This window comes from Schistocerca americana, chromosome X, assembly GCF_021461395.2.
Source record: "Schistocerca americana isolate TAMUIC-IGC-003095 chromosome X, iqSchAmer2.1, whole genome shotgun sequence".
Classification (NCBI taxonomy): domain Eukaryota; kingdom Metazoa; phylum Arthropoda; class Insecta; order Orthoptera; family Acrididae; genus Schistocerca; species Schistocerca americana.
The window spans coordinates 557,046,289-557,073,624 of record NC_060130.1 but is presented as its reverse complement, the minus strand read 5'-3'; the positions used below and the strand labels follow the sequence as shown (position 1 = coordinate 557,073,624).

The 27,336-nt window shown below is 35.7% G+C and overlaps 1 protein-coding gene across 2 annotated transcripts in view; it reads left to right on the top strand.

Moving 5' to 3' along the window:
* The window catches only part of LOC124556861 (vesicle-associated membrane protein 2), a 186,809-nt gene extending 159,868 nt beyond the window's left edge, over positions 1-26,941 (top strand). For both annotated transcript variants that reach the window (XM_047130881.1, XM_047130882.1), the window contains exons 5-6: positions 3,230-3,281; positions 24,751-26,941. In XM_047130881.1, the coding sequence (XP_046986837.1) occupies positions 3,230-3,281; positions 24,751-24,872 (174 nt within the window). In that variant the 3' untranslated portion in view covers positions 24,873-26,941. The remainder of the gene's footprint in view (positions 1-3,229; positions 3,282-24,750) is intronic.
* The last annotated feature ends 395 nt before the right edge of the window (positions 26,942-27,336 follow it).

Below are 27,336 nucleotides of genomic sequence, written 5' to 3'. Positions count from 1 at the left end.
TCAAACCCAGATTTCACACTTATCACAGATCGTCACCTTAAACACTTTGGCTATACCAGCATGCTCCCTGGACTGATCCAAACCCCCACATGTCACATTGTCTACATTCTTATGCCATAATTCACTATACTTTTCACATAATGCTCACCAACGTTATTAACTGGGTTCCCGTGCCAGGAAGAATGAGACCCATCCAGCTGTATGACAAAAACAAGCTTGGTCTTGAATTTACATGTAAGGCCGAGACAAAAATAAAAAAAGAACAGATGAACAGGTATACAAATGAGTAAAATTGCTCTGAAAACCATATCTCATATAGTTCGACACAGAGAATAATAATCTAGGAGTATATGAAATGGGCAGAAAACTAACTGTAACTTCTACATAACATTACTTCATAATCATGTAGCTAATCAGTCAGTCCAGGATGAGAATATTAATCAACCACTAGAGAAACTAAGTTAAGAAAATATAAGCTAAATAGCTGTTTCCAATTTAATTTGCAGATATGTGAAACTGTTGTTGCCCTCTGTTTAATTTCACAATTTCATAGGGCATAATAACATAGAAAAATTTTGCAAGAAAAGCAATTTTTTGTAGGTATAACATAAATGAACTGTGGGAGTGATCTGTGTTATGGGCAATTAGGTATTATACAGGGGCTTCTTTATATAACTCTGAACATTTATGCTCATGAATCTGTATATATGTTACTTTTATCTAAAACAATACAAATATTTTTCATATGAATGAAATTCACAGTGAAGATGCAGAAATAGTCTAAGCAGTGAGATAAACAAAGGCTGAGTTCATAGAATTAGCTTGTGCAGTGACAGAATCCAGTTCACTTATAGCCCGCATAGCTAAGAAATGCCTCGTATGAAACAGCATGCTCAGTAGATGAAAAAGCCACAAGCAAATTAGATAGTCATTTGGCAACAGCCATGATAGAATAACTGAATTTAAGATAAATAATTTAATCATTCAATTGTTATTGAGCAGTATTAATCCAGAAAAAAAGAAAAAGAAAATGCTTGAGCTGTCAGCAGCTGTTACCGTTATTTTCATCAGGAGTGAAGTTTGTGACTGCTGGGATTGGCATAGTGCTCTCTTAATATCATTGAAACCACAAGATGTAGAGTTTGCAGAGCTGGCCCAAATTTATGCATTCATGGAAGGTTAGATAGGCATCAAAGGCAACTCTTGTGGGCTACAAAGCAAGGTGATCATGGAGAATCAGAGGCTGGAGGGTCACCATCAATACTCTCAGTTAGTACACCACCAATTTAGTTTTGCATTTGAGAAGACACAGAGTGATGGTAAACTGCTTTTCTTAGATGTGATGCAACAGCAGTAGGTTGGTAGCTGTGATCCCACAGTGCTGAGGAAATCACCATACACCAAGCATTAATAGAACAAAAATAGCATTAACATGTTGGCTACAAAAGAATTGTCTTGAATGCATCTGTACATAGTGTTAAAATTATTTATGATAAAATAATGTGTCCTGTCAAAACATATTCACTCGATACATGCATTCCAGGAAAATATTACAGCAAGAAAAAAGTTGCAGATTTTATAAGGTAAAAACAGAAAGAATGATTTGTGACTCAGTGAAAGAGGCCAGGCCAACAGTATTTGTTGATTCTGTGGTGCAACAACCAATGGAGCAGAACATGTATCTCAGAAGAAACCAGGAAAGTCAAAAAGTCAGGTCTCAAAGAGCTCAGTGTGCATGATATTTCCTGTGAATATGACATTATTTATGTGGGATGAAGTAGGCCTACTTACATGGTCTTTCAGTACCCATCCCACATATAATAAAAGCCACTGGACATTAAAATTGTAGCACCAAGAAGGATGGGAAAGAATGAAATTTTACTTACTGTGCATATTCAGTAAAGTAGAAAAAATATGTAATTAAATTTCTACGGTATTAGGAGCATAAAAGGTGCAAAATGCAGTGCATAATGCTGCCACCTCTCGCAGCAACAGTGGCTTGAACCCAGTTAGGCATTAAACTGAACTAAAACTGAATGACAGATACAGGTATATCATTCCATGCTGCTTCAACTCTATTGTATGATTCAACAGTTTTAGTGACTGATGAGTGGTTGTGTGCTAGATTCTAAGCAGCCCCTGATGAGGATTTTTCAGTGGGTAAATAGTCTGTAGAGGGTGCTAGCCAGGACAATAATTCAATACCTTCTATATAGAGCTAGATTAGAACAGCAATGGCAACATGCTGTCATGTCATATTCCAAGGCACTACATACCATCACACCAGGAGCTGGGCCCATATGACATGTTAACTCAGCAAGGTTGAGTGCAGTTATGTGCAATGAAATGCAAAATCATGGCTTGCAGATAATTGAAAACTTATATTGTGTACTTCTATTGCTTACATGAGAGCTGTTGGGTACACATAAAGCATAGGTCACATAAAAACTGCAGAAAGTGCTATGTGCTTGATGACAACATTTTGTTGGAAAATACGAGTAATATTTTTCTTAGCTACATGATAAATATCACTGAAGTAACAATTGAGGAAGAATGACTGCAAATAAGAACTACTTTTTTAGATTGTATTATGTATACTGGTAATTCCATAGGTTCATACGAGGAGCCCCATCATGAGGTACAACATACCAGAGAAACAAAACCTGTCTACAAAATATGCTAAGTTTACATTGATATGCTATTCACTTTTGTAAAGTATGTTCCTTTTATAGTGTAGCAAAATCAGGTGAGTATATCCCCTGAGATTGTTGTTGTATGTAGCTTATTACAATAATTGTGAGTGCTGCTGAACCATCAATTAGTGTTAACACAGAAACACTCATATTACTTTTTATGCTGGTTAAATGTGATACCATACCGCTACTCATCCTGAGGTTCAGACCTGTGGGTAAAGTAGCCACTAATAATTTTAATAAACTAATAATGCTTTCTAAAAATGGAACTGCTTTAGCTGATAGTTGTTAATGTAGTAACCTCTATAGTTTTGTGTTTTAAGCAGTGTGAATTCTGTATTGTTCCATTTGAAAGTTTCTTTCTTCTCCTGCCTAGTACCTAATCACTCTGCATCTCAGAGAAGCTTGAAATCTGTAACAATTTCTCTTATAGCATGTTTAATATTTAACTTTTCAGAAGGCCATAGTTTATTGAATTTACCCATAACAAATGTTGCTTTGTTGTTGTTATCTAACATTTTCTCTAATATTTTCAGATGATGATTATAATGGGAGTTATTGGATTGGTTATATTAGCTATAATTGTTGGTAAGTACATCACTTATGCATCCTTGTTTTTTACTTCCCTGTTTGCCCTGTTTCATCACTGCCTGTACACCTAACATAGGAAAGATAATATAATTGTCCTAAACTCAAATCAGATGGGAATTAATAGCACTCGTACAATGTACCCTCTGCCATGCATCATATGGTAGCTTGCACAGTATGTATGTAGATGTGAAGAGTTAAATTAATTTTGTAGTTTTCAGTGGAGGCTAGCTCATGCTTATGATTGTTCATCCATATGTAGCATTTGCATACAGTGTGCAAGTGAAAAGACAGTTCAGACATTTCAACTATATATTTATTTATGTAGGCCCAACTTAAAAAAGGGCAACATTTTTCATTCACCTTCTCTTCAATGCAGTCACTTCTAATTGAATAATATGTGCACCAGTAATGTAGAGCCTTTTGTATAAAAGTTTCAAAACTAAAGCTCTCTCTCTCTTTCTCTCTCTCTCTCTCTCTCTCTCTTAATCCTTCAGTTTCACGATAAAATCATTATTTCTTAGAAGCTCCTCCAATATCTAAATTATAAGTTATTTAGGGAGATGCATCTCACTGCTACAGAATAAAAAAGACTCGTTCTGTCTGAAAGTGTGATGAAGTTAATTTATTTGGGGCACTGACTGACTCAGACTTTGAAACATCATAATTGTGAATAACTGGTATGGTGGTATGGGAATGTGTTGAAGAACACTAGTTCCAAGTGTAAATGTACCATAACACATTAGTATCTTCAAAATCTTACACATGAGATATAGCGGAAATGAAGTCTCTTTCTCATTTATATTTTAGATATTCTAAACTTTGAAGAGATTATAGAAAGAAATTTCTCAATGTGGACTGTGAACCAAAAAGCATATTCTTTGTGAATTAAAACAGTGAATTTGACTAGAACTGAAACTTGTATATCCTTTTACAAAAGTAATGAACTGAATGAAATATCCAAGTGTACATCATGAACTGATTTAAACCCTTAATATCTCATAAATCTGTAGTCAGATATTTGGAAAATTCTTCCACCACCACTGGAAAACCACAATCACTTTGAGGAGAGAAAGTATACCATATATACATTGAGATGGGGTAGCAATCTATGTCCTGGACTTGTATTAGGCATAACTCAGTTTCAAATCCAGCTGTGTTTATGTGTGATTAGTTTCTCCATATTGTCAACAAATTTTGGATCCACAGTAGAAAGGTTTCTTCAAAGAAGTCTACAGTCAAGCTACTATCTTTCCACTATCCAGTAGGAGCAGGGCTAGTGCTTATCTGCAGTGACAAAATTATTTATACATAAGGATTTACACGTTTTAAACATTATTGAAAAATCATGATTTTGTGTAATAACTATATGTTGCTTTTTTGAAACTACCAGTTTTAGTCAAGCAACAGATCATTCTCAGGCATCTAAATGCAATGAAAAAGACAATAATTTTTATTTTATTCATTTATTCATCCTTTGACTGTTCAGCAATGTCTCAGATACATAACAGAAATAATATGCAGGATGTCCCAGGAGGATAGGTAAATATTCAGAGATTTGACAGGAATGATCATTCAGAGCAAAGAAGTCTATTAAACAAGTGCTCTAAAATGCATATTTTAATGACTATGAGCACTTCTTCATCTTCGATACTGTCAACAGATTTCTTCTATTGCAAGCTTTTTGCTTTCTATATTTTGGGAGGAAGTATTATAGACCAAGACAAGAAAAAAATTGTCTAGTAAACATGGGCTCTAAAATGCATAATTTAAGAGCTATGAGCACTTGTTCTGTAGAAGAAATATGTTTCACAGTAACAAAGATGAACAAGTGGTCATAGATATTGAGGTATAAACTTTAGAGCCCATGTACCGTAAAATTTCGGACATGCGGCCCCATAGATTCAACTTCTTCTTCTAATATTTCTGATGAATACTGTCCAGCTGGCTTCAGAGTGAGCCGAGATGACTGATGCTCCAGAACTTGCTGGAGCAAACACAATACCATCCAGCCATCTTCAGTGTGAGCTGATGTGGCTGATGCTCCAGTACTTGCTGGAGCAAGAGCTAGAGCAAGTGCTGGAGTATCAGTCACCTTGGCTCACTCTGAAGATGGCTGGATGGTATTCAGCCAAAATATTAAAAAGAAGAAGTCAAATTTATGTGGCTGCATGCCCAAAATTTTATGGAACAGTCTTTGCACCATGAATATATGAAGATGCACTTTAGTGCCCATGTTTACTGGAAATTTTCTCTTGTTTTGATCCATTCTATCACTTCTCAAAATATGGAAATCAAAAAGCTTGCAATAGAAGAGATTTGTTTTACACTATCAAAGATGAAGAAGTGCTAATAGGTCTTAAGGTATGCATTTTAGAGCACTTGTTTACCAGATTTTTGGCTTCAAATTATCATTCCTGTCTGCCCCTGAATGTTCACCATTCCTCTAGGGACAACCTGTACACACATATAAAACATATGGAAAGTAGAATATGATTAGATGAGGAGAGGGCAGAAAGCTGCCCATGGCCTTATAAATGGACCCATCCTATTGTTCATCCTAGCAACTTGGGAAAATCATGGCCAGATGAAGTACAAAGCCTGCCCCTTCCAATTGTGAGTCCAGTGCATTAACACTAGCTTAGCCACCTCGATCTCATTATATGACTGGAATAGAAACCACATGAAAAGATGCTACACCATGAAGGAATCATCCATATTGGATGGAAAATGGTAGCTGTGAGATAAATGTACATTAGAACAAATAATTACAATTTCAGAAAACACAGATGATTTATTCATGAGAAAGAGTGTCAAAAATTCACTTTGGTTGTCATCCATGACACACTTCAGCACATCAGTACAGCAGTGATATTCTACACTCTGTTTGATGCTCTTCATGACAAGCCATCCTGGGCTCACATCTCAGCAAGATAATGCCCTCTGTGCATGATGAGAGATTCTACTGCTTATCTTCATGCATGCCAAACCACAACTTGCCCACTAAGTTCACTGGATCTCCTGCTAGCTGAGAATGTTTGGGGCATTATGGGCAGGGCCTTCCAACCATCTTGAGATTTGGAATTTTGATGATCTAACACACCAGCTGGACAGAATTTGGCACAACATCCCTCAGGAGGACATCCCACATCTCTGTCAGTCAATCCCAAGCTGAATAACTGTTTGCATAAGGGCCAGAATTGGACCAACAAAGTATTGACTTTCTCAATTTTCTAAGCTCTTTCTCTTGAATAAATCATCTACCTTTTCTCAAATTGTAATAATTTGTTTGTGTGCACACATATTATCCTCCAAATTCCTATTCAATTTGATAGTTCCTTCATAGTGTGTCTCTTATTTATTTATTTTTGTCTTAGAGTTGATACAATTCTGAGAATATGAAAACATATGAACACAATATATAACGCTCATGAAAAATGTATATATGTCAGTAGTACTTTTCTTTACGGTCTATTTGTTATTTTTAAGCTGTAGACAATCTGCAAGTGCATTTATGTTTTTTCCCATATTTTTGGCTGCAGATCTGAAGATGGTCATTATAGACTGAAACCGGTAATCTCTGAACAAAAAGTTTGTGACCATAGATGTTAATTAAATGAAATTTAGAAGTGTAAAACATGAACACCAACCAACAATATATCTATCACAACCAATATTTGCAACAGATCCCTTTTCTGAAGAGGTGTATTGTGCTGGATATGAGGCACAGAAAACAGCAAACCAACAGTGGAAGTGTTCTTCTGCAAAGACAAACACAGCATAAATGGTGCAACCATTAACAGATTAAAAAGTACTCAGAAGCAAATGAGGGCACAGTGTTGTGTAAATTGACATATTAATTTACACTTAAAAAACACTTTGAAATAAGAAATGATCTTAACTCTGCTCTAAAAGGCATTTCCCCTCTCCAGGCTCTTTAAGTATCTTGGCAATGTATTATAAAGAATAACACTTAAGTGGGTTACGTGTCTTTGAGTTCAAGTTGTTTTTCCTTGCTTAACATGGAGAGACCCATAGTTGTGAGTGTTGTAGCTATAGTGATCACTATTAGTTTGCAGATTTCCAAGATTAGTTCTTTTCATCAATACACATTTGTATATGCATAGGTGGGTACAGCAAACACACAAAACTTTTTATATGGGGGCTTGCAATGAGCCATTGTAGACTTAACTGACGAGATTTGAAGGGCCCTTTTCTGTAATAATAATAATAATAATAATATTAATAGTAATAATAATAGCATTATTCAACATCGAATGGTACACTGCACATGTACAAAGAAACAGTAATGATTACAGTTATTTGTGCAATACACAAGACACATTCTTCTGAATATGTCGTTAATTTACAACAAAATTACAATAAGATGTTTACTGATTTCTATTTACATAATTTCACAAAGCATTTGTTGTTCTTCATGTAAGTATGGTACTCTTATAATGTGTATAAAGGGTGTTTTACTAAAAATTTCTTACGCTAATGTTTCAGTTTAATTATAGGAAGAGCCATGACTGCACTTGGCAGTGCATTAGCTTATTTTATACCTGCGTACTGAGGCCCCTTTTCATAAAGTGCTGTTCTGTGGCTGCCAATGTAAAATCTTTCATTATTTCTAGTATTGTACTGGTGGAAATCCGAATAAGTGTTTGGGTGCAGTCTTTTCTCAAGCAATATTACTTTTAGAATGCATGTGTTTATATCAGTTAACACTCCTGTTTTTGGAAACAAGTTGCAACAAGATTCCCTATATTTTGCTCCACAGATTATTCTCACATGCCTTTTTTGAAGAATGAGTAGATTATCTAGATTAGCTTTGGTTGTTGTCCCCCAAATTTCAATACTGTAGTTCAAGATAGAGGAGAAAAGAGCATGGTATACAGTCTTTAGGACTACAGTGTCTTTACAGAACTTGCTAATAGTACTGACTGCAAATATATTCTTTGACAACTCAGTTGATAGGGAGTCAATATGTGTGTCCCATTTCAGGTTTCTTTGGATTGTTAGGCCAAGAAATTTTACACTAGACCCTTTCTTTACCAATTCGTTGCCAATGTATAATTTAATTTCATTATTCAAAATTATTTTTTAATGTGAAAACATCATTTAATTGTCAAGGAACTTTACCCCAAAAATCTATTACATGAGCTACAATAGACTGGAAGGAACCAAGTAAGCCATTCTATCATCTTTTGAGGAGCATACTTAAAAATGATTATCAGGGCAAAATATGTAGAGCCTGGGCTTTGGGAGAGTTTTGTTGTGTATTATTTCCAGTTTGTCTTGATCAACATACATTTCTAAAAGTGTCATATACTGTACCCTTTGTAACTCAGTTCTGCCCAATACCACCTGGAGATCTTGGTTTTGATTCATTTTTCCAATCTGAATGTAATATGTTTTCTTCACATTAAGGGACATTCTGTTAGCATTGAACCACAGATGTGAGGACTTGAGGATTTGATCAGTTGTTGTAGACAGAGATTCCTTAACATCATTCAGTAGTACACTAGTATCATCTGCAAACAACATGGCATTAGCTGCAGTTTCCAAGATCTACATATCATTTAATAAGGTATAGTAAGGGACCTAACATTCTATCCTATGGTACAGCTATTTCAACTTTCTTTACATCAGGTACAAATCTGATTTGTGATTAAAATGACCTCAATTAACTTCCACAACCTGTGATCTCTTTTGCAAATATGACTGAAACCACATTACATTTGTCCCCATTGCTCCCAGATTATCTAAGAGAATTTCATGACTATAAGTATCAAAAGCTTTAGAAAGAGTTAAATTAATTCATACAACAATACTGCTGTTATCTAGGTTTTAAATTATTTTATCTATAATAATAATAATAATAATAATAATAATAATGCTCTTTCTGTACTTCTACCTGTTTGAAACCAGTGTTGATTACAATCCAATACCTCATGGTAATTTAAGTACTTGGTAATTTGTTGTTTCATTAGTCTCTCAGATACTTTAGAAAATGCTGGGAGGAGTGATAAGAGTTCATACTTTTCAACTTTATGCCTATATTCACTCTTGAATGAGGCACAATGATCAAAACACTGAAAACAATAATTATATATCCATTAAAAGTTCATCACAAACACTATAGATTGTGTGTTATACTATAGGTTATCTTCTATTAATATAGGATAGTTTTCTTTTGTTTCTGATCATTGTACCTGATTATTATCTTTTTCATTGCTTGTAGATGTTTGAGTTTAATATAACATAATGTAATATTAATTTCATAGAGAAACAGAAAGAAACATGAATATTAGGTAGTAAAAGACAGGTCTGTTACATTTACACAGATACATACTAATAACCAGGATCCACAACACACATTCCTACACAGACATAAACAGAGCAGACCTACACAAATTGTTATGCAAGTGTGCCAACTACAGAAACACTAAAAAGAAAAATTTGTATAAAATTAAAGTTTCTTTTAATGCATTATCACTAGGAGCCTAATACACAGCGCCAGACACATAGTTTTCCATTCAAGCTATACACTCTTTCCCTCTGTATTCTGAGGACTGCCATTGTACTTCCTTGCTATTCTCTTCAAATAGAAACAAAACACAAATAATGGGTACCAGAATCGAGTAATTATTTACATTAATATATGTAATTTATAATTTTATTTGGAAGTTTTAATGCATGACTTCTATACCCTCCTTATTACAGCATAGGCACATTGATCCAAATTAACATTTTTATTTATTTATGGATAGTAATGTTCTTTCAATATTTTATGCTGTCTGGGAGTCTCTTGAGTAGAGAGTGACACATGTTTACAAGAATATTGTCAATTAAATGAAGTATTGTTCTTCATTTCTGAGAATCTTTCCCACATCTTGCTATAATTGTGTATGTCCCTGTTCAAAAAATAACACAATTTATGTTTAGATGCATGGTAATTTCGGGTATGTATTTAGTTCAATGAATTTCGACTTTCTGCAAAATCTTTATTAACCAAGGTCACATATAGTAAAATAGATAACTAATTTTTGGCGGTTTCTGGTCATCTTTAGATCTAAGAGGTATTGAAATAGAAGGTTATAAGACAAAAATTGCATTAACATTAATGGTATTTACAAAGGATTTTAACAAAAATATTGAACACTACAAACTAGAATAAAAAGAGTGTTTCTAAGATAAGTGGCCACTTAGTTGGCTTTTAACAATGCAATGGAATGTCAGCTGTGAAGTATATACATCAACTGTAACAAAGTGATGTAAAATTCTCATCATATCATCATAATGTAAGCATACATATGCCATAAATGACAAGAAAATAGCATAAAAGTAACATGAAAATCATTATGTTATAGGTATACCTTTGAACTTGCACTTGTAAAATGAGTATATAGTAAGTACAGACAAGCACTGTTGCAGTGCATTCGGTGTGACACAGAAGATAATCATGTTGTCTGGTAACAGTAACATTCAAAGTTTCCATAAGCTGGTCAGAAACAGGCTGACTTGCATCAAGTGCCCAGGCTCATAGGTGAAGAAAGTAACAGAAGGTGGCAACACAGTATAACACAATTTTGAGTTGTATAATAGGTAATGTACAGCTAAATTATAAAATGAAGTCAAAAAATATTAAAAGCATGATTGATGGAAGGAAACTTTTAGAGAAAAATAGACAAGGTGAATAAACACAAATATGATGCTGTACAGATAGAAGTACTTGCCGATGGGGTAATGTTATAGGGCTTTTTACTAAAACAGAACGACCAATAACAGCAATTTATACAGATCTGTATAAAAAGTAAAGCACATGTGTACAGAAAAAGTAAATCACATTAGCACAAACTCGCTTAAAACTATACAAAATATGAATATGCCCAATATATGTGATTGATTTGAAGAGGCTATGGCACTGTATACCATAATGATGTCACTGATATAAAATGACAAACAGAAATAGATCGGCAGCTGGAATGAGTCACCTAACAGCTGAAATCTAAAATTAAGAAAGACCAACATAACACATCCCTACAGTAGTGAAAATTTACATACTGTGAGGCTCTGACTTACAAAATTATTGTAGCAGACAAATCCTACGCACATACACATCTAAAAGCAAACCTTAGTGTGCATTAGCAAATATGTAAAGATGATCTGGGTGTACGTATCATCTGCAATTTTTTATTATACCATAGTGTAACTTACATATCGAATCCTTTACGACATTATGAAGAAAAGCAATAAGATAAAAATGGCATGTATAAAATATAAAAAAGCATAGGTTAAGATCAAGCAAATGAAGTAAATATGGGTGAATGACACAAAAGAACAGTGACCCATGTCTAGGTGATATGTTACAGATGTCTAAGTTACTGTATGCATCCAACGACTGTGTGCTATCCACAAAAAAAGTGAGCAATACAATAATGGTCAACTGAAATAGTGGATATAAAATATAATCTTACAAAATTAATCAGTGATGACAAATACACACATCAAAAAAGTTTTGCATCACCCTGGTTCCCAGACCTCCTGAAGATAGATGTTGACTGTGGATATTGTATTACAGACACAGTCCCTTTGACTGTTTAGAGATGTCACTAAACCCACCCAAAGATGTAAGACACCATGCATGAGCAGAACCTATTAGACTGAGGGGGACCGACGGCCAATCAGTTCCAGTCATTCCACCAGGAAGGAGATGCACAGCTTGTGTTATCTGTAGTTCAACTGCCTAGACAGTCGATACCATGATTAAATCATGTGCACAATGTTACTTTGTGCCAGGAAGGGCTCTCAACAAGGGAAGTGTCCAGGCATCTCGGAGTGAACCAAAGCGTGTTGTTCGGACATGGAGGAGATAGATAGAGACAGGAACTGTGGATGACATGCCTCGCTCAGGCCGCCCAAGGACCACTACTGCAGTGGATGACTGCTACCCACAGATTATGGCTTGGAGGAACACTGACACCAACGCCACCATGTTGAATAATGCTTTTTGTGCAGCCACACAACATAGTGTTATGACTCGAACTGTGCGCAATAGCCTGCATAATGCGCAACTTCACTCGCGACATGGCGAGGTTCACCTTTGCAACCATGACACCACAAGGTATGGTACAGATGGGCCCAACAATGTGCTGAATGGACTGCTCAGAATTGGCATCACATTCTCTTCACCATTGAGTGTCGCATATGCCTTCAACCAGACAATCGTCGGAGATGTGTTCAGAGGCAACCTGGTCAGGCTGAAAGCCTTAGACACACTGTCCAGTCAGTGCACCAAGGTGGAGGTTCCCTGTTGTTTTGAGGTGGCATTATCTGGGACCGACGTACACCACTGGTGGTCATGGAAGTTGCCGTAACAGCTGTACAATACGTGAATGCCATCCTCCGACCGATAGTGCAACCATTTTGGCAGCATATTGGTGAGGCATTCATTTTCATGGATGACAATTTGAGCCCCCATCATGCACATCTTTTATATGACTTCCTTCAGGATAACGACATCGCTCAACTAGAGTGGCCAGTATGTCCTCCAGACATGAACCCTATCGAAAATGCCTGGGATAGATTGAAAAGGGCTGTTTATGGACGATGTGACCCACCAACCACTCTGGGGGATCCAAGCCGAATCACCATTGAGGAGTGGGACAATCTGGACCAACAGTGCCTTGATGAACTTGTGGATAGTATGCCATGGCGAATACAGTCGTGCATCAATGCAAGAAAATGTGCTACTGGATATTAGAGGAACTGGTATGTATAGCAATCTCGATCACCACCTCTCAAGGTCTCACTGTATGGTGGTACAATATACAATGTGTGGTTTTCATGAGCAATGAAAAGGGCGGATCTGATGTTTATGTTGATCTCTCTTCCAATTTTCTGTACAGGTTCCGGAACTGTCGGAACCGAGGTGATGCGAAACTTTTTTTGATGTGTGTAGTAGAGGTTACTGGTACATGCACCCATTTACCCATATGTAAGTGATGTTACTGTTGTCGAAGTTAATGTATATATTCAACCATAGTGTAGATAAAAAAAATCTAGTCATCAAGTGGTGGCAGGAGAACGCAAATATAAAAGGTATTACAGTTCACATGCTTTTGGAGTCAGTGGCTCCTTCTTGTGGTAGAAGGAAGTGTTGAAGGGGAAGGAAGAGGGGTTAAGAAAAATGACTGGTGAGGCTTAGGAAAAGGGGTAGGGATCAGAAAAGTTACCCACACCCTGGGTCAGGTGAGACTTTCCATCTGGTAAGTCTTCCCTGACATGGGGTTCTGAGTGATTTTTCCAATCTCTACCCCTTTTCCTAAATCTCATCAGTCCTTTTCCATACCCCCTTCCTTCCCCTTCAACCCTTCTGCCAGAAGAAGGAGCCATTGGCTCCAAAAGCTTGCAAACTGTAATACCTGTTAAACATAATTATTTTCATTGCTATTCAGTCAGTGTGCACTGTGCATACCACAGACATAGGCAAAAAATGTGCACAATACATAACAGTCAATATAAACCGTAATGGAGTGCCCAAGTTTCATAAATAGTTTTAGAAGTATACATACTATACATAGAACAACATATATATTGCAGATGCCAATGATGTATATTTAAAAATACAATAACATTCAAAATAAACATTTAAAAATGCAATACTGCCTTACAAACTCAATCACTGATGGAAAATAACAGCTGATCACAATCATTAACTATGTAATATGTAGTGCAGTACCTAAGTTATATAAAAAGTTTTAGAAATGCACAACACATAGACCTAGGTCTACATATATTATAGGGCAATATTCTATATTAACTGTTTATATTCACTGTTATATTATTGATAACTATGTTTGCAGTGTGCATAGCACATAGTGATTGGATGTATACAGTAACTTAGACATCAGTAACATATCACTTAAACCTGGGCCACTATTCTGTTGTACCATTCAGCCATATTTACTTCATTTTATTGATCTTAACATTTCGCCTTACCTATGCTTTTTTTATATTTTATAAATGTCATTTTTAACTGATTGCTTTTCTTTACTACACTGTAAATAACTCTATGTGTAAGTTATTCTACAGTATAATGAAAAATTGCAGATGATATATACATCCAGATTGTCTTCACATATTTGCTAATGCACACTGAGGTTCACTATTAAGTGTGTATGTGCATAGGATTTGTTTGCTACAATAATTCTGTAAGTCAGAGCTTCACAGTATGTAAATTTCCACTACTGTATGGGCATATTATGTTGGGCTTTCATAATTTTAAATTCCAGTTATTAGCTGAATCGTTCCAATTGCCACTGTCTATTACTGTTTATCATTTTATATCAGTGACATCATTGTGGTATACATTAATGTAGCCCATTCAAAACAATCACATATATTGGCCATCCTCATATTTTGTATAATTTTGAGCCAATCCATGCTAATGTGATTTCCTTTTTCTGTACACATGTGCAGTACTTTTTATATAGATCTGTATAAATTACTGTACTGTTGGTCATTCTGTTTTAATAAAGAGTTTTATGAAATTACACCATCTGCAAGATCTTCTACCTGTACAACTTCATATTTGTGTTTATTCAACTTGTCTATTTTACTCTGTTTCCTTCCAACAGTCATATCTTAACTGTTTTTTGACAAAATTGAATTACACTGTGTTGCCACCTCTCTCACTTTCTTCACCTATGAGGCTGACAATTTTACATCATTTTGTGACTGTTGATGTACATACTTCACAGCTGACATTCCGTTGCACTGTTAAAAGTTAACTGTCTAAGTGCCCACTTATCTTAGACATGCTCTTTATATTCTAGTATGAACTATTTAATAATTTTGTTAAAATCTTTTGTAAATACCATTAATATTGAATGCAATTCCTGTCTTGTAACACTCTGCTTCAATATCCTTCAGATCTGAAATGACCAAAAATAGTCAAGAACTAGTTATCTATTTTCCTATATGCGATCTTGGCTAATAACGATTTTACAAAAAATAATCATACATTGAAATCACATATCACTGTCTCTTCACTGACAATGTATGTTTAGCTTTTAGTTCTCTGAATCAACTACTGTAGGACTGTCTTGACGAAAAATCCGCTGCGCAACACAGTGCATTTTTCTCTGAACTAGAGCTGGTATAGTACTTAAAAATGTATTATCGTTGGTATCCTATTCTCTCTCTTTCTCTCTCTCTCTCTGATTATTATTCATTCTTGCCTCCCTTCATCCTCACAACATGTGCGTATGTTTCAAGTTAGGTTGTAAGTGGTCAACCATCCCCCTCCCATTTCCAATCTTCCCCACCCAACACCTCTTTCCTTCCTGAAGAGGGAACAGAAAATTACTAAAGCTAGGATTACTGATTTCTACTGTAAATGTTTATGATGGCAGTGCTAGAATTTTAACCTACTGAAGGCAACTCTTAGCGAGCTATGTTGTTTTCTTTTAATTTTATACATTTTCTCCAAGGAGAAACTAACTTGCAGATTGCATGAAACTGTTGGTGAATTCACTTAAAGGCTAACATCCTCTTTACTGACACAATTAACTTTGAAAATGCAAGACGGGAAAAGAATTTTAGATTTTAGATTAGATTTTAAAAGATATTTAAACCATATGCTATTCACTGTGGGAAAGAGGTTGTTGGAGTCACAATTTGAAGATAGACAAGTAAGAGCTGCTCCCATAAAGTGTAAGGGCCACTGTTCAAGGATACACTACATGACAGGCTTTTGATTAATATCTGAGTGATCCATAAAAAATGATTTTGGATGCTTTAAGACAAGCAGTAATTTCAGCACTTCCCTTGTGTAATAAAAGTATCAGTCTTAACCAGATGCACTAAACCAGCAGCATGAAATTTCATTCAAGGTGCTGTCATAGATGAAGCACAGTCACGCATTGTCAGTTGCTCAAGATTGTTAGTACTGCATAGAAGAAGCACAAAGTAAAAAGATGGTTTGATTTTTGTTGGGGCACCACAAATCTGCCATAGTTCTGCTTAGTTGTTTGCATGATCCATGGATCATAATTGTGATTCTTTGCCATGATAAATAATGAGTCAGCTTTGCAATTACAGTAAATTACAGTACAATTTCTGAGTCAAAAATATGAGAATGTGCTGCCCATTAACATGAATGCCTTAAGCAATTTTTTTTTTACTTTTCTTTTTTTACATATATTGATTTACACTTAGCTATGATAAATTTCTCCTTCACACACACACACACACACACACACACACACACACACACACACACACACACACACACATCTGTTCACACATATTTGTGTGTGTGTAACTGCACATTCAGAAATTTTTCTTTGGAGAAGCTTTTTATGGATGAATATCCCACTCCTTTATATTTAGGAATGTTACTGTATTTTAAAACTGAGACTGACTGTTGACAACAAAGTTCATTAGGGACCAAATATACTATGAAACTGTTGTCAGTACGCTGAACTCTGTAAAGAGCTGTCTACATGTTCTAGGGTGGACCACTTATTATCCTTATTACACTTCTTTGTAACACTTTCTTCCTCAGTAAAGAGTTATCCCGAATATCATGCCATAAGAATCAGAGAATGAAAATATGAAAACAAACACCCCGCTGCAATCATCAGAAGGGTCAAGACTGGAGGACATTCCCTGGGTGATTTTGTCATTCTGTAAGGCACAACAGATCAACACAAAGATGTGTCTATCCTTGGGGACAAGGTCCACTCCTACAAGCAGTTTGTTCTTCCTCAGCACAATGCCATCCACCAACAGAACACTGCAACATGTCACACAGCTTGAAGTGCACATGCGTGGTTCTAAGAGCCAGTGCACATGCATGGTTCTAAGAGCACCACAAAGAGTTTACCATATTCCCCTGACCACCAAACTCCCCAGATTTAAACCCAATCGAGAATCTGTGGGACCACCTCGATCAGATTCTTTGTGCCATGGATCCTCAACCGAGAAACCTAGCACAGTTGGCCATGGCACTGGAGTCAGCATGGCTCCACATCACTTTCTGCCAGAACCTGAGTGACTCATTTCCTGCATGTCTCGCAGCAGTCTGCACTGCAAAAGGTGGTTATTCAGGCTTTTGACAGGTGGTTGTATTAATGTGACTGCTCAGTGTATATTAAGTGGCATAAAAAACTACCAACAGTTCATTAATTTAGGCATTCATTTGGGTAATGTATCAATATCAAAACCAAAACCATAAGGCAGTCTGCAGTATATGGGGAGAAAAATAAATACATAGCAGCAAAGTGAGTCTTAAAGGGACACAGTGATAAGCAATTAGGTAATTCGGGATAAAAAGTAGCAGTTGAAGCATCAGTTATGTTCATTCAGTGAGCAGATATGTTCTGCATTAACACATTCTATTATAGTCAATAATGGAAAAAAAATGAGTTTATTGAAAATGGGAGAGCATGTGGATTGTGCTTCTAAATGCTGTCAGAAAGAAGACAAATACTATTAAAGTAGCAGGTGATGAAAACTGAATGCCTGATTTTGAGAAAAGGACTTGTTTCAAGTAGGCAAGGTGATAATTACACATAGCGGAGAGCAATGAACCTGGAGGATAGTGTGCCTAGGAACACATGTATCCTGGTTAGAGTTACAGCATAGTGACTGATTTCAGAATCATATGAAGGAATACAGACTAGAAACTGTCATAAGCAGTTTCCAACAATTTTATTTTTTTTTATTTTTTTTTATTTTTATTTTTATTTTTTATATGAGACATAAGGTTGTGTTGGTTGTGTTTTGTCCAGCATTTGTAAATATATGGAGCTCTGCATATTTAAGTTCTGTATAATATATTTAAGCTAATTGGTGGATATTGTTAATTCCTCAGTTAGAGAGTTTTATGGTGAATACAATTCTGTATATTTTTAAAACTAGTTACGTAATATGTGGACATTGGTCATGCACCATCTTATACCTTGAAGCGTAAGGAGGTTTTCTACAATGGGACACATGACATTTGCAAATGAACCAAGATTCTTTAATGTATTAACTATTATCCCTGTCTTGAAAGTGGAAATTTGTGTTAGTAGCCAATAGCATCTATTTCAAGAATTCTTGATAATACATCTTCTTAATTTGGTTTCATTTACTGGTTATTGGTATGTAGTAGAATGATTAAAATGGATGTAAGACAGGGAGTAATCTTTTGAGCCTACTGTTCAATCTATACATCAAAGAAGCAATTATGGTAATAAACAAACTGTTTAGGAGAGGAATTAAAGTTCAAGGTGAAAAGATATCAATGATACGATGCCCTGATGACATTGCTATCCTCAATGAAAGTGAAGAATAATTACATGATCTACTGAATGGAATGAACACTCTAATGAATACAGAATATAGATTGAGAGTAAATTGAAGAAAGACAAAAGTAATGAGAAGTGGCGCAAATGAGAACATTGAGAAACTTAACATCAGAATTGATGGTCATGAAGAAGATGAAGTTAAAGGATTCTACTACTCAGACAGCAAAATAACCAATGACAGACAGAACAAGGAGAACATCAAAAGCAGACTAGCACTGGCAAAAAGGGCGTTTTTGGCCAAGACAAGTCTACTACTGTCAAACTCAAGCCTTAATTTGAGGAAGAAATTTCTGAGAATGTATGTTTGGAGCACATCATTGTATAGTAGTGAAACATGGACTGTGAGAAAACTGGAACAGAGAAGAATCGAAGCACTGGAGATGTGTTGCTGTAGATGAATGTTGAAATTTAAGTGGACTGATAAGGTAAGGAATGAGGAGGTTCTGCACAGAATTGGAGAGCAAAGGAATGTGTGGTAAACACTGACACGAAGAAGGGACAGGATGATAGGACATCTGTTAAGACATCAGGGAATAACTTCCATGGTACTAGAGGGAGCTGTAGAGAATAAAAACTGTTGAGGGAGACAGAGACTGGAATACAACCAGCAAATAATTGAGGACATAGGTTGCAGGTGCTATCCTGAGATCAAGAGGTTCACACAGGAGGGGGATTTGTAGTGGGAAAAAAAAGGGGGGGAGGGGAGGGGGTGTAGAATGATAACATAGCACATAATGTATTAAATACATTATTGACAAAATTGCTTTGATTGCAACATTTTAAAATTTGAATAGAATATTTGTTCCCATTTACATGATCATTTTGTAGCCTGGAACAGTTTTTAACATCAGAAAAAACCTTACATTTCCAGAGTAATTTTTGTAATTTTAAAAAGAGTGGAGTACACATAAAGTGAATGCTATCCTTTCAAAATGGAATAAGAAAATGTATTGAAGTTCTCCTACAGGGTTACCTGGAGATAAAAGTCTAAAAAGTGTTCTAACTTACAACATTAATCTTAAAATGAATAAAAAATTCATATTTGGGAAGCTAGAGATGGGGGCTTTGCACAGTAGCTTGAGGATCAGTTTGTACTTTGAAGTAAAGGGCAAAATAATGATCAAGAGTATGTGGCCAAAAAATGCTGTGACCTGACAGTTTTTATTTCCAAAGATGACCTGTGTTCTAGTAACATAGTAGGGGACACTAAATTGTAGGTCCTGTAGTAATATTCATTGTAAATGTTCAGTGTCATAGAGCAAAAGGTAATTTATTATCATTCTTTGTTGAGAAAATGGAGCCAGATATGTTATGTGTTTGTTAAACTGAGCTTTGCAGCCAGAAGATGAATACTAAAAAGTTATTAAGTCTCTGGGCATGCTCTAGGAAAAAATAAAAGAGAAACTGAACAATTATTCACGTTTCTATGATTGTTTATGCTGACAGTAGCTTTAACATCTGTGAAAATGACTAAAAGAGGCACTGTGTTGATTCAGATATGGAGATAGCTGCTGCTATTAGGTTTTGACATAATCGTTATTTCAGTGTACTGTTCTCCAAATTATGACTTCGAAATGTCATCTTCAGTCACCTAATGTGGCTGGAGTAAAAATGTATGATTTCAGTGAACAAAAAGGTTAAACAAATATCAATGTGAGTGAATTTATAAATGTAAGTAGCACATATGGACTATATCTGACAAATTACCAGCCAACCAGAGGTGATGTTTTAGTTTATGTGCAAGGTATTCCAGGAAAAGTGTAGAGGAAGCAGTAATTGCAGAATGTATTGCATTAATTGTGGATTTGCATGCAAACTGATCTGATATTATTTGGCTTTTATAGTGCATGTTTAGCAGGAGAATCATTTAATTGAGAAGAATTTTATCATCTGAAAAGTGCATTTTAACTGACTGCAACAAGAAATTGCTAGACATTAAAAAAAAAAAAAAAAAAAAAAAATGGCACATGGCTAAACTAGCTAACATAAAATACACTTTACTCATACTAAATAACCACATCATAGCAGCAACAGAACTAACTATATACAACATGTTTTGTTGCCATTATTTATAAGCAAAAAGTGCTTACGGCAAAGAGACCAAAGTGGTCAAAAAGAATTACAATACTTGTATCTGAAAATGTTCATAATCCATGCAAGGGAGCTTGGGATTCAGTTGATGAACACAGATTCTCTGCATTTTCCTCATATATACAGGGTGAACACTAATAAAACTTTTGACTTGCAGGAATGGATTCCTGACTGGAAACAGAGGAAGGAATGTCCTATGAACATGTGTCCAGAAATGCATCATTGCCACATTCCTTTTGCTTTGCAGGCTGTGTGATTGACAAAGCATACTTTAAGTAGCAGAATGGTCTGGTGTTAATGTCAGGAAATGTAATGTATTGCGAATACATAGAAAGGAGGATCCTTTATTGTATGATTATATGATAGCAGAACAAACACTGGTAGCAGTTACTTCTGTAAAATATCTGGGAGTATGCGTGCGGAACGATTTGAAGTGGAATGATCATATAAAATTAATTGTTGGTAAGGCGGGTACCAGGTTGAGATTCATTGGGAGAGTGCTTAGAAAATGTAGTCCATCAACAAAGGAGGTGGCTTACAAAACACTTGTTCGACCTATACTTGAGTATTGCTCATCAGTGTGGGATCCGTACCAGATCGGTTTGACGGAGGAGATAGAGAAGATCCAAAGAAGAGCGGCGCGTTTCGTCACAGGGTTATTTGGTAACCGTGATAGCGTTACGGAGGTGTTTAATAAACTCAAGTGGCAGACTCTGCAAGAGAGGCGCTCTGCATCGCGGTGTAGCTTGCTCGCCAGGTTTCGAGAGGGTGCGTTTCTGGATGAGGTATCGAATATATTGCTTCCCCCTACTTATACCTCCCGAGGAGATCACGAATGTAAAGTTAGAGAGATTAGAGCGCGCACGGAGGCTTTCAGACAGTCGTTCTTCCTGCGAACCTTACGCGACTGGAACAGGAGAGGGAGGTAATGACAGTGGCACGTAAAGTGCCCTCCGCCACACACCGTTGGGTGGCTTGCGGAGTATAAATGTAGATGTAGATGTAGAACAAACCAAGATGATGTTTGTGTACAGCCAAGCAGCTGTAAATGGGTAAGAGGCAGCATGGCTATACCAAAAAAAGTACCCTCACAGACACCAGCCACTTCACAAAAAATTTCAAGCCCTTTTTGGGCGTTTGTATGATCATGGATTACACCATGTTGGCAGGCCACTTGCCTGGAGCTTGCACTAGGGTCCATCTCAACATCCTGTAGAATCTGTTCCTCCACATCTGGTGTACACTCAGTCTACCACCTCTCTGCACATTCATCTGTCTGAAAGGATCCATGATCACACAAATGCCCAAAAAGTGGTAGAAATGTTGCGTGATGTGGCTGGTGTCTGTGACCGTACTCTTTTTGGTGTAGCTGTGCTGCCTCTTGACCATTTCCATCTGTTTGGCCATACCCGAACACCATCTCAACTCAATCCTGAGATGAATACCAGATCATTCTGCTGCTTACAGTACACTATGTCAGTCAAATAGCCTGCAACACACAAGGAACACACAGCATGTGGTCAGAGGAACTTTCATTCATCAGCGCCATCTACCGTGACAGTGATGCATTTCCAGACACACTTCCATAGGATCCAGACACACTTCCATAGGATGTTCTTTCCTCTATTTCCATTGAATAATGCATCCCTGCAGTTTATCAGTTTTATTAATGTTCACCCTGTATAATGAGTACTTTGTGAGAATATGTGAAAAAATTTCCAGATTTGGATATAGACTCTACATGCGTTGTGATGCAAAACAACTATTGTACTGTCAGTGACAGAAGGAAATGCATCCTAATGAGTTCATAGCATTGTGAAAGCTTACAAGGGTTCAGAGACTCCAGATGACAATGGTAAATCATGTGCTATCGTGAATAAAATTATCATTGAAGTTACAGGACCACTAACCATAGCATCAAACAGTATTTTTCATGTTGTACTTGCCCAGTTTTTTGAATGTAGCTTGAAGAGCGCCAGTCTACAATAGAAGTGATCGAATTGAAGTGTTAAGCAAGAGACCAATATCACTAATTCATGTACCAGAAAAAGTGGGGGACTTTGTAATGACATGATGTATGACATTGATCTAGGTAATCAAAGTTCATCATTTCAGCAGTGTCTTGTTTATGGAAGAATGATCATAAAGGTGTATAAAGAGAAGGAGTACAAAACATGAACAGTTTTTGAACCTAATAAAGTGTTTAACTACATAAAACACAAGAGTTTTCTGAGCAAGGTGGAGCATTGTGGAGCTATTGGTGTTATCCTGATGACTTTTCAGTCCTACTTAGAAAACAAGCAACAGATAGTGCTCAAAGGAGCAAAATCATGCAAGCATTTCATATTCATATTAGTGGTAAATTATTTGGGCTGCAGAGGTCTGACCTTACTGTTTTCACATGATACAACCTTATTATGTAATGCAAAAGACCTGAATAAGGCAATCCATAAGCAGATGTATTACTCAGTAGGACCAAAGAGTGACTGGGCGATATAGGTATTGTGTAACATCTTGGTTTCAGGACTGACAGCAAACTCAGTTGGCAAACACACATAGCACATGGATGTGAATAAATAAGTTGTGCATCATTAAAAAAAACTAATGCACATAACAACAACACATTATCTCCTAGAAATGTACAATGCACTCTTTCACAGCCACATGAGTTATGAGTTGCAGACTACAAGAGTGTTCTACTGCTCCAGAAGAAGGTGTTAGAATTATAACACCCATCTAGGAGTAATGACAGCTTACAGTAAATATGCCTTTAGCTACCTCAATTCTATAAAGTAAAACCAGGAAACCTATCATGCAAGATGTGTTATTTGTTGTTATAATTCTAAAGAGAAGGATTATTTGAACACCCTAGCTGTCAGTTCCCTAAAACATGACGGTTTTCTTGTGGTGTCACTAAATCTGCCTTCTGAAGAACAGTCATGGTCAGTGGGAAAGCTTGGAACATAAACTATGATTGCAGATACTGCTTTCAATTGACAAATATTTTGAAATGCATTACAGAGTGTACACAAAGAGTGGATAGAACATGTAGCTAAAGCAGGTGGTGGTGTTAAATTATTAGTAATGAAATTTCCTACAATTAAGTAGCTATCAGTTTGAGCTAAGTAGAGCCTTTTTTAAATAATCTACATACTAATGTTGCAATGGCAAGAAAAGCGTTTCTGTAGAAGACAAATTTGTTAACATCGAGTATAGATTTAAGTGTCAGGAAGTCGTTTCTGGAAGTATTTGTATGGAGTGTAGCCATGCATGGAAGTGAAACATGGACGATAAATAGTTTGGACAAGAAGAGAATAGAAGCTTTCGAAATGTGGTGCTACAGAAGAATGCTGAAGATTAGATGGGTAGATCACATAACTAATGAGGAGGTATTGAATAGAATTGGGGAGAAGAGGAGTTCGTGGCACAACTTGACAAGAAGAAGGGACCAGTTGGTAGGACATGTTCTGAGGCATCAAGGGATCACAAATTTAGCATTGGAGGGCAGTGTAGAGGGTAAAAATCATAGAGGGAGACCAAGAGATGCATACACTAAGCAGATTCAGAAGGACATAGGTTGCAGTAAGTACTGGGAGATGAAGAAGCTTGCACAGGATAGAGTAGCATGGAGAGCTGCAACAAACCAGTCTCAGGACTGAAGACCACAACAACAACAACATACTAATGTTACTTGTTTTCTTAATGTATTTGTATTTTATTGTGTATATTCTTAATTGTTTGTATTCTTATAATGTAAGGTTAACAGAGACTATCATATGTGGTAATAAGTAGTAATAATAACAATACTATGAGTTTTACTCTGTAGGTTTAAAATTCAGATAATAAAACAAATTTAAAAGAAAACATTAGACTGAAAGGAGCATGTTTACACAGATATGTATAACAAGAAAAGCATTGGCACTATCCATACAGCTTTTTAACTGGTTTTAATTATTTGTTTATAGTCCAGTAATTGTGAGACAATAAGACGTAACTATTTTCTTTTATTTCAGTTAAACTGATGCCTGATTCAGCTCCTGTAGCACCTCCACCACCACCACCACCTCCTGGAATGACTCAGAATATGGGACAGATACCTCCTCAGGCTCCACAGGAACCTCCAAAAACTCGCTAAGGGAAAATAATTATCCACAAGCATATTTCATCTTACATATTCAAAGAAAGCCATTTCTCTTTCATTTTAACTTATTACTCTTCTTTTGAAAGGTCTGACTTGTATTTGATACTACAATATGTGCTGTTATGTTTATGAATTACCCTATATTGCATATACTATCAAGAACACCGGGGTGCAAGCACCTAGATTTACCTTTGTGAAAGTTCACGGGTATTGTTGTCTTGTTAACGAATATATGATAACCATAATATATTATTACATGTAAAAAGTTATGTATAGTTTGTTATGACAACTTTTGCCATTAAATTTATGGTGCATACTTAAGGGTAGTTGGACTATACTGTACTGTAATATTCATACCATGTGTTGAATGAAAGTATCATTAGTGCATTAGCATACCATTTAAAGAAATGAACTTCAGTGTTAATGTTTTCTGATATTTGCCTTACTGTGAACAACACAATCAAGTACTGATGTTGTGAATGTGAATTACTTATTGTAAATATGATATGACATTTACACATAATTTCAGCATTATATTTTTAGTTGTTACTGCATTTGCAGATATTCAGATGCAGCAGAACTTAGAGCTTTTCTATTTTGGTCTTAGTCTGCTCTTTGTGATAAAGACATAGAATGCTGTGACTACAAATAATGTTATGATCATCTTTTCTGAGCTATGTGTGAAGTGAGCAAATGAGATCCACAGTTAGTTCATACTGATACATCATTACAAAGATTTTTTCCATATGCCTTGAAGCAGGTGTGCCAGATCATTAGAACTGTACTACGTTTTTCAAATATTTCTGAATTTTTTGTATGGTTTGAGAGAAAAATTCAATGAAAAATATTATGATAATCATATATATGGACAAGACAATACAGACTGGCAAATATATATAACTAGCAATTCTATTCATTTTTGGTTATAGTGAGAATAATTTAGTGTTATAGCACACTTTAATAATGTTTTTTGTTGTCTTTATGCCTATGCAAATATTTGGAACATATAACCACTCTAACTGTTTGCCACTGGAGATTGTATGTATGACTTCATTTACAATCTGAGTAGATTATTGATAATAGATGATGAAAATAATACTATCCATGCTAAAATGTAAATGATAGGTATTGAAATGAATGGAATGTAAAATGTACTAACATATATTCTTTAAAAACAAAGAAGTAGACTTCAAAGGTCTATGTTTGGGATACCATTTACCAGTTATACTATTTGTTTGATTTCTTTTTTTCTGATTTGTTTGTGGGGTAGTAGAGATTAGGATTGGCCTATGTAAATAGAATTTGAAGAGGCAGTGCTTGAGATTTGATGGTGACATATTCTCAAAAATTTAAACCTTAGGTAATTGAAGTTGACATTTAGCCTTTAATACGTAAAATAAACTTCACCAAGAATAATAAGTATTCAACATACAAATACTTCAACCAACCAAACATAACTTTGGATGTGTACTAATGGTGAAGATCATCCTCTTTAAGAACCTCTTCCTAGTCCACAAACAAGGAAGAATGTCAGCAGTCCAAGGTTAATGTGTTTCTCATACACCACTTCTTTTAAAGATGACTGACTGAGTAGAATTCAGTGTGAAGTTTACATGAATTATTTAAAAAAAAGCAGTTACTGAAGTGAGCACAATAGCACTCTTTCATATAACCTGTACATATATATTGCACTACTGTTGACCATAATATGTTACAACTTCCAACCAAAATTAACAGACAAGGAATCTTACTATGTACAAATGCTAAGATTTTAATGGAAAAATTGTAGTACTGTTTTCCATTACATGTGCATTACAGAAAATCTTTTGCTATCAGTAAAGTAAGTGAGACAAAGTATCTGTGGAGTATATAAATAATTTTAAAAACTGTTGAAACTAATTTAATAAAGTATGCCTGATGACTAGATTGAAATTTAAATGTATGTGAAGCTTTAATTCAGATATCTGGCATTTATGAGTAGTAGACATTGTAAAGCATATTCCTTGAAGTTGTTATTTTTTAGCACTATAATAAATTTAAAAGAAGTTGTGTGTTTGCAGTTATCCAAGTTCCTATTCAGTCTTTTCTTAAGCTCCTTAGTGGACACTATTGCAGAAATTCTGAAATGGTGGCAGTCAGTTGAAGATGAGCAGCAGAGGTCCTTAAACAGAAACTCTACAAGTGCTGCAACATTTTTAAATCAGCATAATGTATCATATGTTTGAGTAAATATTTTAGTCAATCATTAGTCTTAGCAGAAGACATTATCATAGGTAGGGGCAGTTTGATAGATATACCACACACATGTGTCACATAAAAATCAAATTTCTAAACGCTTGTGCATGAGATGGTACTATATTTATCACTACTGATAAACTAATTTCTCATGTTATACATGAAGCAAACTGTCATGAGTTTTGAATTTGATAAGTCTTATAGCCGACTAATGCATTATCGA